Source organism: Zeugodacus cucurbitae, chromosome 5 (genome assembly GCF_028554725.1).
Source record: "Zeugodacus cucurbitae isolate PBARC_wt_2022May chromosome 5, idZeuCucr1.2, whole genome shotgun sequence".
Taxonomy (NCBI): Eukaryota; Metazoa; Arthropoda; class Insecta; order Diptera; family Tephritidae; genus Zeugodacus; species Zeugodacus cucurbitae.
The window spans coordinates 461,778-477,922 of record NC_071670.1 but is presented as its reverse complement, the minus strand read 5'-3'; the positions used below and the strand labels follow the sequence as shown (position 1 = coordinate 477,922).

At 40.9% G+C, this 16,145-nt stretch overlaps 2 protein-coding genes across 3 annotated transcripts in view; both read right to left on the bottom strand.

Annotated features, from left to right (window-relative positions):
• LOC105212693 (inositol-trisphosphate 3-kinase A) overlaps positions 1-16,104 on the bottom strand; it is a 60,288-nt gene extending 44,184 nt beyond the window's left edge. The window contains exon 1 of one of the 2 annotated variants that reach the window (XM_029040477.2): positions 15,861-16,104. The gene's annotated coding sequence lies outside the window, so the exon portion shown is untranslated. Of the gene's footprint in view, positions 1-3,313; positions 3,457-15,860 lie in introns of those variants that run through there. The other variant, XM_054231485.1, reaches the window with a different exon arrangement.
• LOC114804061 (mucin-2) lies at positions 3,098-6,973 on the bottom strand. The gene has a single exon (XM_029040472.2). It carries the CDS (start codon positions 5,942-5,944, stop codon positions 3,260-3,262), a length of 2,685 nt encoding a protein of 894 aa, XP_028896305.2. The 5' UTR covers positions 5,945-6,973; the 3' UTR covers positions 3,098-3,259.
• Positions 16,105-16,145: the final 41 nt, after the last annotated feature.

Sequence of the window (16,145 nt, the reverse complement as noted above, 5' to 3'; positions counted from 1 at the left end):
GGGGCGCGGGGGTTGGCATAAGAGGTGGTGTTTTTTATTCTTATTGCTTTTGGTGTTTGTGCCATTGACGTCAGATTAAGTTTGACGCTCGTTTGCGGTATGATATATTGCCATGCTCCGTAGTGTTGTTGTTGTTGTACACAAGTTGACTCTTCTTGCTGATGGTGCTTCATATTGACGTGAATTGATATTTACAGAACCATTAATATTGGCAGCTAGATATTGGTCTGTTTCCGTGGTAGCTTGCGATTTTGCCAAATAATTATTGATATTATTAATTTATATTGATTAGAACATTCATCGAAAACTTCACGCAGTTCCGTAGCTCTTAAGTGCTCATAGCGAGGCACACTTTGGCTGGAGTATACCCCCGAAGGCATGTTCTCCAAAGAGGATCAAGAGAGAGACATTGACAGCAAAGATAAGATCTGACCATCTAGCTACTAAGCATTAAAATCAAAATGGTTCACTACCATGCTAAATGCTTGACCGGTTTCTCATTCTATTTGTGATGTAAATCTATGCTTAAATAATGAAGGAATCCGTGCGCGAGTGATTGCATTAACTTGATTCGAACCTATCAACCTTTTCAAATGTGAAATATCATCAATCTCCACCAAGCTATAACATCCTCCTCATTTCCTTATATGCTTCCTTACTTGCAGTGCGTCTACTACTATTACTACAGCATGAAACGTTCATCTCAGCCTTCTCATTACTTTTGTTATTATGCTCAAGTGTTCCGGTCCGGAAAAATCCAAACAAACCGCTTATCGCAATTTATTAAATTAAAAAGAAAATAAATTGAGAAATTTACTCAGGCACAATTATGATCAAACAACTCGGCGCGCTGAAATTCGCCGTAAAAGATCTCAGTGATGCTTATTTGCAGACTGTCAACTAGCAGACGTCGAGAGACAACTGAGTACGGCGGCCGGCGGCTGGGGGCAACAGTCAAATTTGCAATTTGAAAGACGTCAGCGCAGACTCGTCGTGGCTTGATCTTGCGCCGCGTATGATGTGCGCTCTCAGAAAGCTGGGCAGTAGCTGAGCTCGTTCGCCATTGTAAGCGTCCGATCTACAATATTGCTCAAGTATTACTTGGCGCACAAAGCCACGGACAAAGCGTTCGGGCTTATCGGGTAATCCACTGAAATGCGACGCCGGCAAGCTTTGCGGTGCCACTTGCTTTATTTATTTACATTCGCGAATGTTTTGTCTTCGTTGCCACTTACGTGAGCATTAGCGGCTTTATCGTAATAAGGGGTACACTACGTGTATAGGAATGCATGGGCGCACCCTTTGCCCGCCGTAAGCGCGACGCGGCTGTCGCCATTTGTCATCCACTGTCGAACTGTATAACGTTGTGGATGTATATGTGTGTGCGGTTGAGTGTTCACATTTGCGATTGCGATCGCAGTCGGCCATCACTTAAGGCCGTCAGTGGGAGGTGTGTATGCTCATGCGCGTCACTCTAATTGCTGTCAAAATCTTTTGCACAGCGCGACTGACGTCAAGCAGCCGCCGCGCAACGCCGCGCGCCTCTCTGGTCTCCACGCTAACTATGGACATGGATTTAAGTTTTCAATTCGCATTGGCATTTCACAATGCTTTGGCGACGGATGATGGCGTGTCTAATTGATTATGGGCCGCATCAACGGATCGTGTGTCAAATACAAAAATTTATATATATATATATATGAATAACGGCTAATTAAACGACGCTCGTAAATATCGGAATTTGATGGATTTGTTATTAAGCGATAACAAGAAGTATAAATAAATGTTCTACTGATATGGCAACGCAACGGTTGAGCGGATGTTGCGCGCATTTGCGTCGCGGCCTACCTATTTTTCCACCGTTTATGACCGCTATTTTGGTCGCAAAAAAACTAATCAGCCCTTATCAGCGCAGCTATCGAAGTCGTCGAGTCATAAAAACCACGCAATTGTCAAACAAATGCGACACCTGCGCGCGGCTATTATTAATTTCATGTACCCTGTGGCGCTCTGTACCCCGCTACGCGCGGCAACCAATTACACTGCAACAACACGTTCGACAAGCGAAATGCGACAAGTATTGTAATGAGGCATTTAATTGAAAATCAACGTAGTGAATGTTGTGAACAATAGGGTCTCAGTTTCAGCTACGGTACCGAAATAGGCGTTATTACAGTCTAAAAATCTCAATCAAATCACAATCGAAGCTAAAGAATCCTTGAAACCAGAAAAAAGAAATATCTTCAAACGAGTGTAAGGAGCGGAACAGGAATACTACAAATTCCTTGTAAAAGAAAGCTTCCCTTTGAGATCACTTACACCCGAAGAAACAACAGTTCGGCCGAATATCTCCCTTTTTAATACAAAACTTGAAGTGTACGCCATCCTTCCTCTACGCCCTCCTCATTCAATGAATAAACAGCATTTTTGCACCGTTATTTATTAGTTCATTTTGCAATTACTTAGAAACTGTTAATTTCGCATTTACCGAAAATGTCTTATGTTCATAATTATCAACTACTAAGATATACAATTAGAGAATACCAACATGGCATGATGAAACAGCGAGAGATAAGAAAGTGAAACATTTCATGAAAATGAATGATGATGAGAAATATGCGGTGATAACGGTTGTGTGCGACAACAACAACGCGGTGGCGGTGACAAGTGGCATGCATATACACATGCACACACGTGCGCATATAACTAGAGCTCAGTAAATATTTGCTAATTAGCAAACGTAACGCAATACATACATACGTGTATGTATGTGTGCTTACGTGTGTGGATGCATAAAAGTTATTTTCAGCGTCGCTCACTGTTGACAGCGCACTAAATCATAGAGATAATATAAGTAGATAATTTCATAAAATAATTTCATATATATGTGTATGGATGTATGAATGCATGTATGTTTGTATGTTTGTATGTGTGTCGGAAAAGTAAATAATAATAATAAAAAAGAACAAAAATGGGTTAAAATGCCTCAGCGATAAGATAAATTAAATTAAAGCTACATTCCTTTCACATCTCACCGGCCATATGACACGGCGAAATTAGACTGATGTGACTTAGACTAACGGAATAACACTCATACTACATGCACAATTTCATTTCTCTTTACTTATACGAAGTCTACACAAGTGTTTATATAATTTACAGTTAATCACTAAAACTTAATTATGTTACAACAGTTCTTTGGGAAAAATATAGTTTAGAATACTTTAGGTTTGCTGAGATTGTGTTTGGCCGTGCGGCTTCAGTAGGGAGCCTTTTCGCCCAAGTTCTCACCCATCGGCACCACCAAACCTACCTTCTTAGCTGCTGGCTTCGCGCTCAGATGTTGTGCGGCTAGTAGATCGGACAGGTCTTTGCCTGTCTGTTGTGGATCTTCGGGAATGGTGAATGTGTCCTCTTCAGCGCTGGCTGAACATGTCGAACAGTCGCTTACTTTGCGATCTAGTGCGGTACGTACACCGTTCACGTAACACTCGGCGCCGTCCAATGCGGAGATCGTGGAGCCGCAGTAGTATAGGTTGCTGCAGGAGGAGGAGGCGCTCACATCTGATTCGCCTTCACCTTCGTTGGCAGTGTCCAGTGAGGAATGTCGTCGTCGCATACGTTGTGCGCGGAAGTATTCTATTTCTTCAAGTGTAATGCCGCACATGATTTCATCGGAGTAATCCGACACTACCACGGAGGGTGTGCGTACGAAACGCCTGCCACCCGGAAACTCAGTTGGTACGATGTCACTACCGCAACTTTGTGCCGATTCGCGTCGTGAACATGGCTGTGACGGTGCTAATGAACGCGGATCCTCTGGTAGTTCTACTACGCGTTCCTCCAACAACACCTTGCTGGGCACCGTAGCCGGGGCCGGTGGATTATTAATAGTTGGCGGTAGCTCGATGATTGTTGTATCTGGCAGTGCGGTAGGTTCTGCTAGTGGCAAAAGTGCTGGTCGCAGTGGCAAATCCGTGACGGTGAGTGTCATTCTTCGCTGTTGTGGGCCGACCGGTGGCTGTGCGGGTGTTGTGTCCATTGACTCGTCAACGTCCAAACCGAGTGCCGAGTCACTACTGGCAGAGCGTGCGACTTTATCCTTACGCTTTGTTGGCGCAACCGCCGAAGTGGTTTGTGCGGACTCGTTGTCCTCATTGTCTGATGAGTAAGGACTCTGACCAAGGTTGCAACCCTCATCCGAGAGTGGACTATTGCGCTGTTCCAATCTGTCTGGCTTCAAGGACAGCATGTTGTTATCTGTTACTTCGTTGGTTTTGTTTGGATTTACAATCATTTTCCTAGCGGAGCTCGTTGGCTTGCTTTCGAATTTTTGTACTAATTCCTCAACACGTGGAAATACCCCAACTGTGTCAATCAAGGCGTTATGTGCTTCTATCAAGGTGTGGGATGTCCTTGTCGCGGTTTGTTGTTCAAATTTTTGCTTTAAGTCTAATTTGCGCCTCGCCACTAACGATGTAGGTGAAGAGGTTTCCGCTGCGTTCACAGCAATCGTAGGTAATCCGGTATTGAGACCGATGTGTTTGTCTACGGTACACCGCGTGCTAACTGCGTTCAACTGTAATTGTCGAAAGTTCTGGTTTTTACACGTTATCCCACAATCACCAATTGATGACGTAGGTTCCGTCAAGCGTTTAACTGCTTGCTCATGCGTTTCGAAATCTCTAAAAAATTCTGACTTCAGTTTGGCTTTTCTCGCTGCCAAATTCAGTGCCCTTATTATATCCTTGCTGTTGCTGCTGGTGTCTGCGCGAGTTCTAGCCTTGCACACAGGATCATACTCCGAGTTGGCTAAACTGACAACTGTTGGCCACTTGTTGCTCGATACGTGTACTTCACTTGTTCTGTATGTGTTTTCGTTCAGGTTGCTGTTAAGCGTACACTGCTCTGGAGCTGATATCGTAGTGCTCGCTTCAACTTTTCTCTGATTACTAACATTCGTTAGCACAGCCAACGGACATTTATTTTCAGTGAATTTTGATTTCGCATCTACCGCCGTCCACACCCCTTCCACCTGTTCGTCACCCATTCTCGACGGCGACGTCAAACGAGCCGCCGATTGTGCTTGTCGTGTAACAGACGAATTCGCCCCTTCCCTTGCCGTCGTCACCGCTGCCGCTAGCGTTTGCTCATTCGCTGTTTTTGTTGTCGTCGTCGGCGCCGTCATTGCATGTGTCATTGTGGTAGTGCTTGCGATACTCTTTTTTTCCTCCGTTAATTGGCCTACCGCTAACGTCGCGGGCGTCGCTTGCGCTTTCGTTGTTGGTGTACGTGAACGCGACAGTGGCGCAACTGTCAATGCCGCCGTATGCGTTTTTGTTGTTGTGGCTATTTTTGTATCCGCTGCTTCCCTTGCCGTCTCACTAGCTTCTATTGACTCTCTTGTGGCATGAATAGCACTTAGTATGGGCGCTGACTGGGACGAGCAGCCAGCGTCAGCCGTGGTAGTGCAACCGTGCTGATGATCCGCGATCGGTGCTCCGTACGCATCGTCCGTCGTTTTGTCAATTAGTGCACAATGCTCATTCGCAGGGGAGGAATGCAACGAGACAGGCGGAATGTGCGCGGAAGTAAGTGCTTCACAATGGGCCGCAGATGCGGATGCGCCACCGGTAAATGTGGCTGTCATTTGTGAATTAAAGCTGTGTTTTGGCGCAAAGCTCGCTTGCGTGGATTTATGAGCTTCGCACGCGTTATTCTTGCGTGCAAGTTGCGCGTTCGCTTGTAATGTTGTTGGAATATCGGAGGCTGACAGTGTCGCAGTGGCAGCTGGGTCAACTGTGCTCGCTCCGGTGCTCCGCCGACAGTTGTTGCTGCCCATTCTTCGTGCCAACAATGGCTCGCATTTATCATGTAGTTTGTCGGCCGCTTGGTTACACTTATCGCTGATATTATTTCTCTTATTTGTTGGTGATTTGTTCATTCTTTTTGATTGGGTGCGTACGCACTCAGCTGTTCGTTTTGTTTCTGTTTTTTTCCCCTGGCGTATATGTAGTGTTCAAGTGATCGTGCACTCGACATACAACGATTGCAATTCGCATTGGCTGCACAACGCCAAATGACGTCAAGGCGCCAGACTACATGACGTAAATGTCAGCGATTAGCTGCGACCTGGCCATGTCAGCACAGCTTTTGTGCCTCACTGTGCTCTGATATCTCTGCAGTTGTTGCGGTAAATAATGGGCATTTCTGAGCCGCAAAGCCACTGACGCAGAAAAGACCATCGACCGCAGCCACAAAACGCTTATTGACGCACGGCATCCACCAGACAATTCGACGCTTACGGCGCGTGTTGATCGATAATATTTGCTGGGTTTTCTGAGATTTACGAGGTTTAACTGGCGAGTGTAATATTAATCTACGTCGTTGTCTTTTACACATTCACCTTTGGGGACTCTGACTCGACACTTCTTTAAAAGCCTTTTTCGGTAAAAACGATCATTTTTTTGCTAATTAGCATGAAATCGCTATGACGCTGAACGGTGTATGTGCTGTGCTATGAGTAGTACGCGGCGCGATACCTATGATACACGTTTACGCGAAAGCTATTCTACGCTTGCCCGCTGACGCTGAATATGAGTAATGTGCGTGGAGAATTCGATTTACGAACACTTCTTGGAACGCGAACTATGCACTTTATATGTGAAGTGCGTCACTTGGCAGCATCTCAGTTGCCCATGTGCGACAGCAACACCTGTTAGTGTAAATGAAACGACAGGCGCACTTATATACTTATGGAGCTTATGTTTATGGACGTGTCAGCTCAGTCTATCTCGTCGATCGCTGCACTGATCGCGTCAATATCACGCCTCGCCTGCGTCGCGAGCGGTTGCTCTTGCTGCGCACGGTAGCTACGCGAATATTCACAAACACCTCTCCGGCTGTTTGACGCGCGCGTGCTTCGACAATCTCACTACTATCTGTGTGCTGTGTACGCCGCGATCGCGTTGTAATTTTGAACACATTATTTTTACCTTGTCCGATCGGTTATTTTGTTGCTGTTGTTTTTTGGCTGAGAGCGCTTTGCGAAATCCACACCCTGCAACAACCACCGCGTTTTCATTTGACGTACTAGTCGCAAACAGCACCTGCGAAGAGAAATAGAAATGGCAATAGCGGTTAATAATAGGGGAAAAGGTGCAGCATATGAGTTGAGGTTCATAAATTCATAAAATTGATTGAAAACAGCGTTTCACCTAATTTCTCATTAGCGCTTGCCCATGACTTGTGTTCAGCTATTTTTGCTGTCTATTTTTGCAGCACTCATTATTTTTGCCTTTAATCGTGTTTAATGTTTTTTTCTGTTTACTACTTTTCGTTGTTAGTTTTTGTTTTTTTTGTGGTGCTTAGTGTGAGCTTTATCGTGCTTATTATCTACCGGCAATTATGAGATTTCGCTAGTACGCTTGAGTGTTGTAACTGACGTTTATCGCTTGATTATTTTTTATGTTTTTTGTTTTTATATTTTTTTATTTTATTTTTTGTGTTTTCCATTTTTTACAATCCACTCGACTGACGCAAATTGTATTTTTTGCGTTTCAGCACTTTTTTCATTCATTCACAACTTGAATTGTGCGGTTACTTTTATTGCTTTTGTTACTTTGTTGGGCGTTCACACATTAGTTAGTTGTTTGTTTTAGGCTTTTTTTTTTGGTTCTCAATTTGTATTAGTACACGTGTATGTGTTGTTGTTGTGCGTGTTTTAATGTCATATATCAATTTCAACTCAACGACAACAAAGCCAATTTTGGAACTGAAGCCTCCTTATTGCCATCTGCAGATCAACATCAACAGCCGCTCGCCATCATTCATAAAGTGGCCATAGATTCATGGACTTATGATAATATGGCTGATAAAGTAGTAGGCTATGGGCTAATGTTGACAACCAACCGTAAACATGGTGTGTATTATTAGCCCCAAAATAATCTTTGTTAATTTCGCCATAATTAGCTTTGTTGTTGTTAAAATGCGTGTTCCTAAGGCTTTGGATTAGATTTGTTTGCATCTGACTTACTGGCTTTATCACTTAACGACGTGGAAAATTTCGTGTTTTTTCACCTGAGAAACCATCAAAGCCCATAGTACATATATATACTCATATATAAGATATGTAGTTGATTCATTGAATTAAAAAACAAAGTGACTTTCGCTTTAGAATGATCTAGCAGAAAAGTTCAGACATTAAACAACATTTTGAGATGGAGATTGGAAAAAGTGTTCAAAAAATACAATCTCAGATTCCTTTCCATCATGAAAGTTTAAGCGGATAAGATAAAATCGGGCGATAGATCGGGAATCGTGAATCTGAAGTTGGATCGCCTTTACTTTATGCTAACGTGATCTCATCTAAAATAACAGTCTCTGCTGAGGTAGAGAAGACTATGAATGTTCTTTTCGACAGTGAGAGTTCGCTGAATTTAATGACGCAAAGCTACAATTGATGACGTTATGCTTTAGAAATATGCGTATGATTCTCTTGAGACAGTCTTTATTAACCCTATAAAATCTAAATTCCTTTAGAAGATAATAATTAAGGAAGAGAAAATGGGTTTAAGGCCACCCACGCGCAAAATACCCATTGCGGAAGGTATAAAATATGGCATTATCGTCTTATAGCCTTTTTGGTCTACAAATATTTCTTACAACTCAAAACATCCTGCACGCAAAATGATGTCATAATCGGGAGTATATGAATGCGCATGTGCGTTTGTAAGAATCTAAATTTGTGTCTTTATTAACCGGAACGTTAATTAATGGCATTCATTTCATTTCGCGTCATTTTAATTGCAAAACCGATTGCATTTCGTGTACGTACACACATTTTTAATAACCAATCAAATAAATTCTACGCAAAATACAAGCGGCGAAACAATTATACGCGTTCTTTTTTGTAAGCTTTTATTTGCCTTATTGACTTGTTAGCGAGTTGAAAGTGAATTAGCCGCAGAGTCGCTGAGCCGCATTACAGGTTTACCTTGCGGCTGACCCACTGCCAGTCGACAACAAAGCTGCCTCGCGCAGTCAGCAATAAAGCTTCGTCTGTGAGTGAATGCAATAAAATATAATTATTTTTTAAGCTTTGCATTTTATGCAGCGAAAAGTGCGAATAATGCGTAATTGATGCATTGACAGTTCACGGAATTAACATCGTAGTTTTCCTAACAGCTGTCGCTTTGAATATTTATCACGGATTTTACATATGCCAGTGGCCACACGGGTGGCTTGATAAGCCATTGAAACCTGTGTTTAGTGAAGGAATGGACAAAAATAAATATGATGAGCTCATTAAAAATAAACGACGCTTGGCGATTGGCTTTGCGGTCACATCGAAACCACACGCCTGCAATAAGTAGACTAAGCAGAAATGTTGATGTTGGTCTAACACAAGAGACGAGGCTCACCCCTTTGGTAGATTACTGCACGCGCTTCGGATCGGCCTCATATTAGAACTCTTACTAGATCATGAAAACAAACGCGCAAGCTCTCTTAGAGTGGAGAAATGTGTGCTAAAGATAGTGCTGACGTTCTTCAGCATGCCCAGAGTGAAAGTTTTGCACTGTCACACCATTTGTCGGTTAACCCCAACGAGAAGATACCATATACAACGAATATATTGGTTGGTTGGTTGGTTGCAAAGGGAGGCGAAGACAGCCTGACCGCAAGCGGCCGCATTTAGGCCATCATTAGGCCCATTGTGCTTCCCGATAGTACCCTGATAAGCATCTCCTGAACAACTCGGTCTATTTAACGAAGCTTCTGAGTTTTTTCCATCCCAGCAGCCCAATTTCACTTAGATTAAAGTATTGGGAGCCATTGAAAGTATCTCTTCTTAACCGACAGATGGCTGGGCATTCGCAAAGATAATGCTCTAGTGTCTCGTCATCTTCCGTGCATGCCCTGCATAACCCCTGTGATACAGCTTAGTTCTGATTTGCTCAAAGTAAGAAGTTTTTTCCAGTGTCAACATTACCCCATAGTAGTTTTGTGGTACGACCCGTGTTGCACATGTTGCAGGACCTGAGATGTTCCCCAAGCATCCATTGCTTTAGGCAGCGCTTGAGACAACTGAAATGTCTGGGGCAGTTTAAGGGAACTGCGTTCCCAGCTGCAACAAATATATAAATAAAAGTAATGTAAAAAACTCACTGACTCATCAAACGGCGCTCGTATGCCTGACAATTGACGGCATATTTTTGAAGTGAGATAATGATGCTTACGAAAGCAATATTATTTTTATTATTTTTTACATAAAGGGCAACGATAACTTCTAAATGGGCACGTAGGCGCATAAAGACGTCTTACGACGAGGGCTTTTTATCAATAAAGATAAAATTCTTATCGAGGGTGTATGTTTCCCAGGTATAGAAGTATGTTTGTACTATATGGTGCGCGTGCAGGCACATAAACACTTAACCATTCTAAACGAACTAAAGTAGTTTCATCGTGGGGACATCCGTTATGTTGAGCCATAAGGGAGTGTCATTTGCCTATGCGTAAAAATAATATTTTATAATTATTTATTTATGCGTTTATCTTTTATTTGCTGGTATTTATCTTTTTATTATTATATGCATTTATTTATCATTAATTTATTTGCCATTTTGCCATAAATCAGCAGTCTGCATGGGTCTTGTGACACGATTGCGAGAAATCCCTATGATTATGGCAAAGCGATGGCAAAAATGCTTTAGTTAAATTTCATCATTTTTTCCGCAAGCGTGTGTATTCTTTGTATATGTGTGCAGGGTTTATGGCGAAAAATTCCAAATTATTACTCACAATAATTTTTCCGAGGAAATGAATATGGGGATCATGTGCAATTAAATTTACGACTAGCTATTTGTATAATTAACTGCAGCACACAAGCGAAAAGCCGAAAATAATCACACACCAGTGTATACTTGTATAACATCATGAAATATGAGCGATAACAATCAGTCGTACGAACAACTCCAGTGTCGCAAAATAATTATAATAATTAATTATTATGCATAAATTAGTCAGGTGTGACATAGCGTTAGATGAATGTGCCGCATGATCACTATAAACATCACTTAAGCGCACAGGTTGTTCTAGGTCGCAATGTAAAAGAGACAAACATATCGCAAAGGAAGATCCTGCGTAAAAACGACAGACAGATTTCGGTTGCAAAAGAGAATGTGAAGAGCTTAGTCTGGGCTTGCCTGTTTATTCTTGAGGCAGCATTAGTCAGGCTAATTAATAGACATGTCAAAGAACCGTACTGACAAACTTCCCTCAATATGATAAAGACCGAGCTGAAGTCAGAGGGGTCAGCGTAAAACTTAACTAATTATTCTAAAACACTAACACTAACATGCCAGAATATAAATTTTAAATTGAAAGTTGTTTTGTTTGACAGTCGACTAATTGCATTTTTATTAATAAAAAAAGCTTTAAGCTTTCGCAAAATTTAATGGTTATTGCTTGGTGTGAAATCGCAAAGTTATTCCAAGTAAAATCTGGTTATAAAATGTATTTGTACTTAACCATAGAGCTAATCCAAGTAAGTATTGGCTAAGCCATGCAATTTGTTTTAATAATTTGAGCTGGTAATATATGGACCGGGTCAACAACCATGAACAGCCATTGATATGTCTTGTCTTAGAAGAAAACGAGAATATTAGTGAATGATCCTTTCTTCATAAGTGAAACGTTATTCAACCATTTTAGGCACATTGACCTAAAATCAGTTAACTTATTATTGCAAAAGGGGCTTGGTAGTCATGTTAAACCCTGAGGATGCGTACATATGACAACGAATATACTGTTCCACTATGCTTATGAGAACAATCTGTACTGAAATACTACTTTTACAGATGAATTTCACAAGACGGCGAAGTAGCGCTCTTGTCGCTCTGAAAGAGTGAATATTCGATCGTGAATGGCACTCGCGTCGAGAATATTACCGATCGTATAAAATGCAATATTCTGGAAACAATTAGTTCTATTGTTCCAAAGAGAAACATTCTTAATCCTCGAAGCTTTATTTAAACAATACATTTGTTTGTTTGTTGGAATAATAAAAACACATGGGCCATATGTATGTATACAGAGATATATATATTGACATATTAAATATGTGACTGCCCCACTGCCACAAACTACTAGCACAGCGCCAACCGCAGCAACGAGTGTAGAATATTCATAAGTTTTGAGTAAACTTCAACTAATGAAACATATGCAAACCGTTTAAGACAATCACTTCAGTTCGGCGGCTTAAGCCCGTTATGGAACGTGTGTTGGGGCGAATAACGCATATCAGTGGTTTTTATATAGTTGCTTTGGGTATGTCTCAGCCACAGTCACATATCACACGATTTTAATACACTTCGTGCATTTCAAACAATCATTAAGTACAAGTTTCATAGGAATGTTTCAAAGATCTGCGTCATTAAAATCCCCAAAATAGACCGAAAGCTACGTCAATGCTTGCAATCGCATGCACGTTCTATTGCCGTTCGATACACTGTTATGAATACTTGTACTCTAATTTTGGAAGCAATAAATTAGAGCACACAATCATTGCGAAATTATATATAACTGAGAATACTGCCATATATAAATATACATATATATATATTCGTAATATAGGCATCAAAATGTTAAGCATGCTTATGTTGTTATCTTTATTTGTATAGATCATACAGACATATTATCAGATCACGGAAATTTATGGCGAGATTATCTTTATGACGGTGTGTTGAGCAGATAGCAAACAATTAATTTGATATGAAAAGTATAAGCAATAATTAAGATATCAATAAATGGAGTATTAAGACCCACAGCAGAAGAGCAAATGGATCGGTGGTCAAGGGATCGACTAACCACCAACTTCATTAGGGTTAGTATATTCTCTAATGATCGAACAGCATTTGAGCAAATACACCATAAGACATCGCTCATCCGTTCACACGAAACAAAGAATATTCCGGTAAACAAGTACAAAGCCCTTAATCTCAATATCTAAAACTGAACAACGTCAAAATTAAGTAATTAGCAAGAAAAACACCAGCTTGTTTAAATAAAAACTGTCAGCTGTTATAAAACAAAGTCCAATCTTTGTGATTTTAACCACTAAAATACTTTCACTAAATATAACATTTGTATGCTAATGAAATGTGTGTCGCTTTAATTGCGATACAAAATAGATGTTCGTACAAAGTGAGGCGAAAACGGCAACAAAAACATACATTGTGGCTATTTTTGCTTTTGTTGTTATTTGTGCTGAAAAAATATGTTTGCGAGTAATTGCTTACCTGTTCGATCGGTACATATGCACTCTTGACGAGGTTAAAGCCACTTGGCGTAATACCACCGCGTGTAAGCGAAGCTCCGCGCTTATATTTTATTAATATTATATTTAACGTGGACACACAAGCACATACATAAGACACTTATTCACTGATATTCTATACTACCGAAGTGGTCGAATTTTTGTTTTCACTGAAATATTGAATTTTCACATTTAATTTTTATTTATGCCAACACATGAAATATGGTTAAGCGCGTCAACGGCGATAACACTTAGCAATAACACTACCGCCACTGCTCATTCAACGCATCAGCGCGATATCCGACCCGAGACGACACGTTCATAAAACAATACAACGCTCGAGCGTGAGCCGATCGGCGAGCGCACGAATTCACTGTTTGCTAATGTGTAAATAAAACGGCTTTAAAGCCAGCTTGGCGGCGGGAGCTTAGCTTGAGGCGGCGAGTTTGCGAGTTGGCGAAAACTAATAGTACAACACTTAACAGCTTCAGGTGTAATAAGTAGGCTCACCTGCTCAGTAGCAGCAATAGCAACAAGAGCGCTTATTAAATTGCACGAAGGTGAGCGCTGACGTAAGGGTAGAGAAAATACCGCGCTCGTTTGCGCGACTTGCGCGTTTCAATAGGAGGAGCACGCACGCATGTGCTATACACAATTATCGTTGTTAACAGGTGATCTTCAATTTGCTGTTGCTATTGACACACGCTTGCTCTATAACTATTGCGGTTATCTCATTAATTGCAACTAAAACGAACTCGCTTATTGCTGTTGTTGTTGTAGTAATTGTAGCAATTGTTGTGGTTGGCGATGTTTCAATTTCCTATAATTAACGCTCGTATTCACACGCTGCTGTCGCCGCACAGTAGCGCACTTCTCACTGTTGCTCATATATATTTACTATTCTGATTGGCATTTGCGGCTGAACTAATTATTATTATTAAGCATTTGTTGTTATTGCTAATTGGAGCGTGGTGTTTGTAATGAGAGAGGGCACACCAGCACTCGGATTTCACTAAATTGCTTTGATTTATATTTGCTTTTATGGCAATGTGTGTGTGTGTGTGTTTTAAAAGTCAAGGCGCATGTGTGTCTGTTGGCATATGGAAATGCTTGTCAATACCATTGTTGTTATTTCTTCATTTGCTCTCTGCGACTAATCCCCTTCAATGTGTCCAATCATGATCGCTTGAAGTCGCCTTAAGCTATATATTGAGAATATATACAAATACTTCTACGTACGACCCATTGACACACTAACTTACACTAACACAATTGCATAATTTCAAACATACACATGTACATAATGATGTGGTAAAGAACGCCACTAATATTAGCTGTTGGCAAAGTGTCACTGGCTTGATTTACCACGAACGCTAGTTTGAGCACAGCAACAATTGCAATTAGCACAGCTGTTGACAGTCTGTTTAACTCTGAAGCTCGCTCTAGGCCGCGGTTGATAGCTGCACGGCTTGTTTGACTTCTCCGTACATGTTTGCTTTTTTAGCGTTTTTGGTTTGGTTTTAATTTAATGGCGCGCGGTGGTTGACATAATCAAGAACATAAAGTTTCGAAAATAATGCCCGACCACCACACCAACGCAACGGCAACGGATAACACACGCGCACAGAAGGTGATCGAACGCTCACCAGCCGGTTGGACTGCAAAGCGGTTTGCATACATTGTCATAAACATATACATATGTACATACATACATACATGGAAACATATTTATCATTTGACAAGTTAAACGAGTAAATTAACTCAACGCGCATGCTTTACAGCTGATTTCAATGAAATTATTTATTTATTTTCATATCAAACATACACATATACATAGATACATACATAAGTATATGTTTATATGATTCAAATTGCCAGCGCTTCTTGTGCGCCAAAAAACCATGCTTACTTTGTTATTGCAGCATTCACATACGGGTATTATTTGGTTCCTCTTTATAAATTAAAAAATGTACTAAATCAGAGACTTTAATTTACGGTAATTCCGTGAATCGTCAAATTTTTCAATTTCCCCTGGAGCGGCAAGCCATGCAAGCGGCACATATGGAAGCACTCCTATACATTTGTTAAGCTCAGCGGTAATTGTATCACTGCCGCGCGGTAAAAAAGCCGTGTAAAAGCATCAAAGGCAATGGGGACCGAATGATTGGTATGAATGGCGAATGTATTGTATTTAATTTAATTTTACCGATATTTCTTTATGTCATGCAGATATGAACAGATTGTTTCCCCCATCTGTCAAAGTAAATATGCTGTCGACTGGTACATACATATGTATGTGCAATTTGGCAATTTGGTGGGTGACAAAACCAAATGAAAAGTTCGAATGTGCACAATTGCATTGTGGGGACCGTTCGAATAAAAATCTGTTGTAACATTTGTTATTATTAAAGACTACAACAAACAACAACTAAATACATCAACCTGCTCCCACTACCCAACACATTACAAACAACAACAACGGCTACAACAATAACAACAGCTATAACAACACTTCAACACACAAACAATAATTTGTGATATTTACATTTGTTTTCAGATATTCTCATTAGTAAATTATCCGTTTCGCTTTGATTTTATTGCACTTTACGTTGTTTTACCACAAACAAATCACTTCCCGTTCAACAGCACACGCTTAATTCGTAATATAAAAACGCCCGATAATAACACAGCTTTTGACACGACACATTCTATTTCGTTGTTCGCGCTCAACTGCAAGTCAGCAGGCGCGAACTCAGCTCCAACCAATGCTGCTGTTGTTGTGCCCGGACACATACACCTATGCACTTGTATACACATATGTATATGAAGA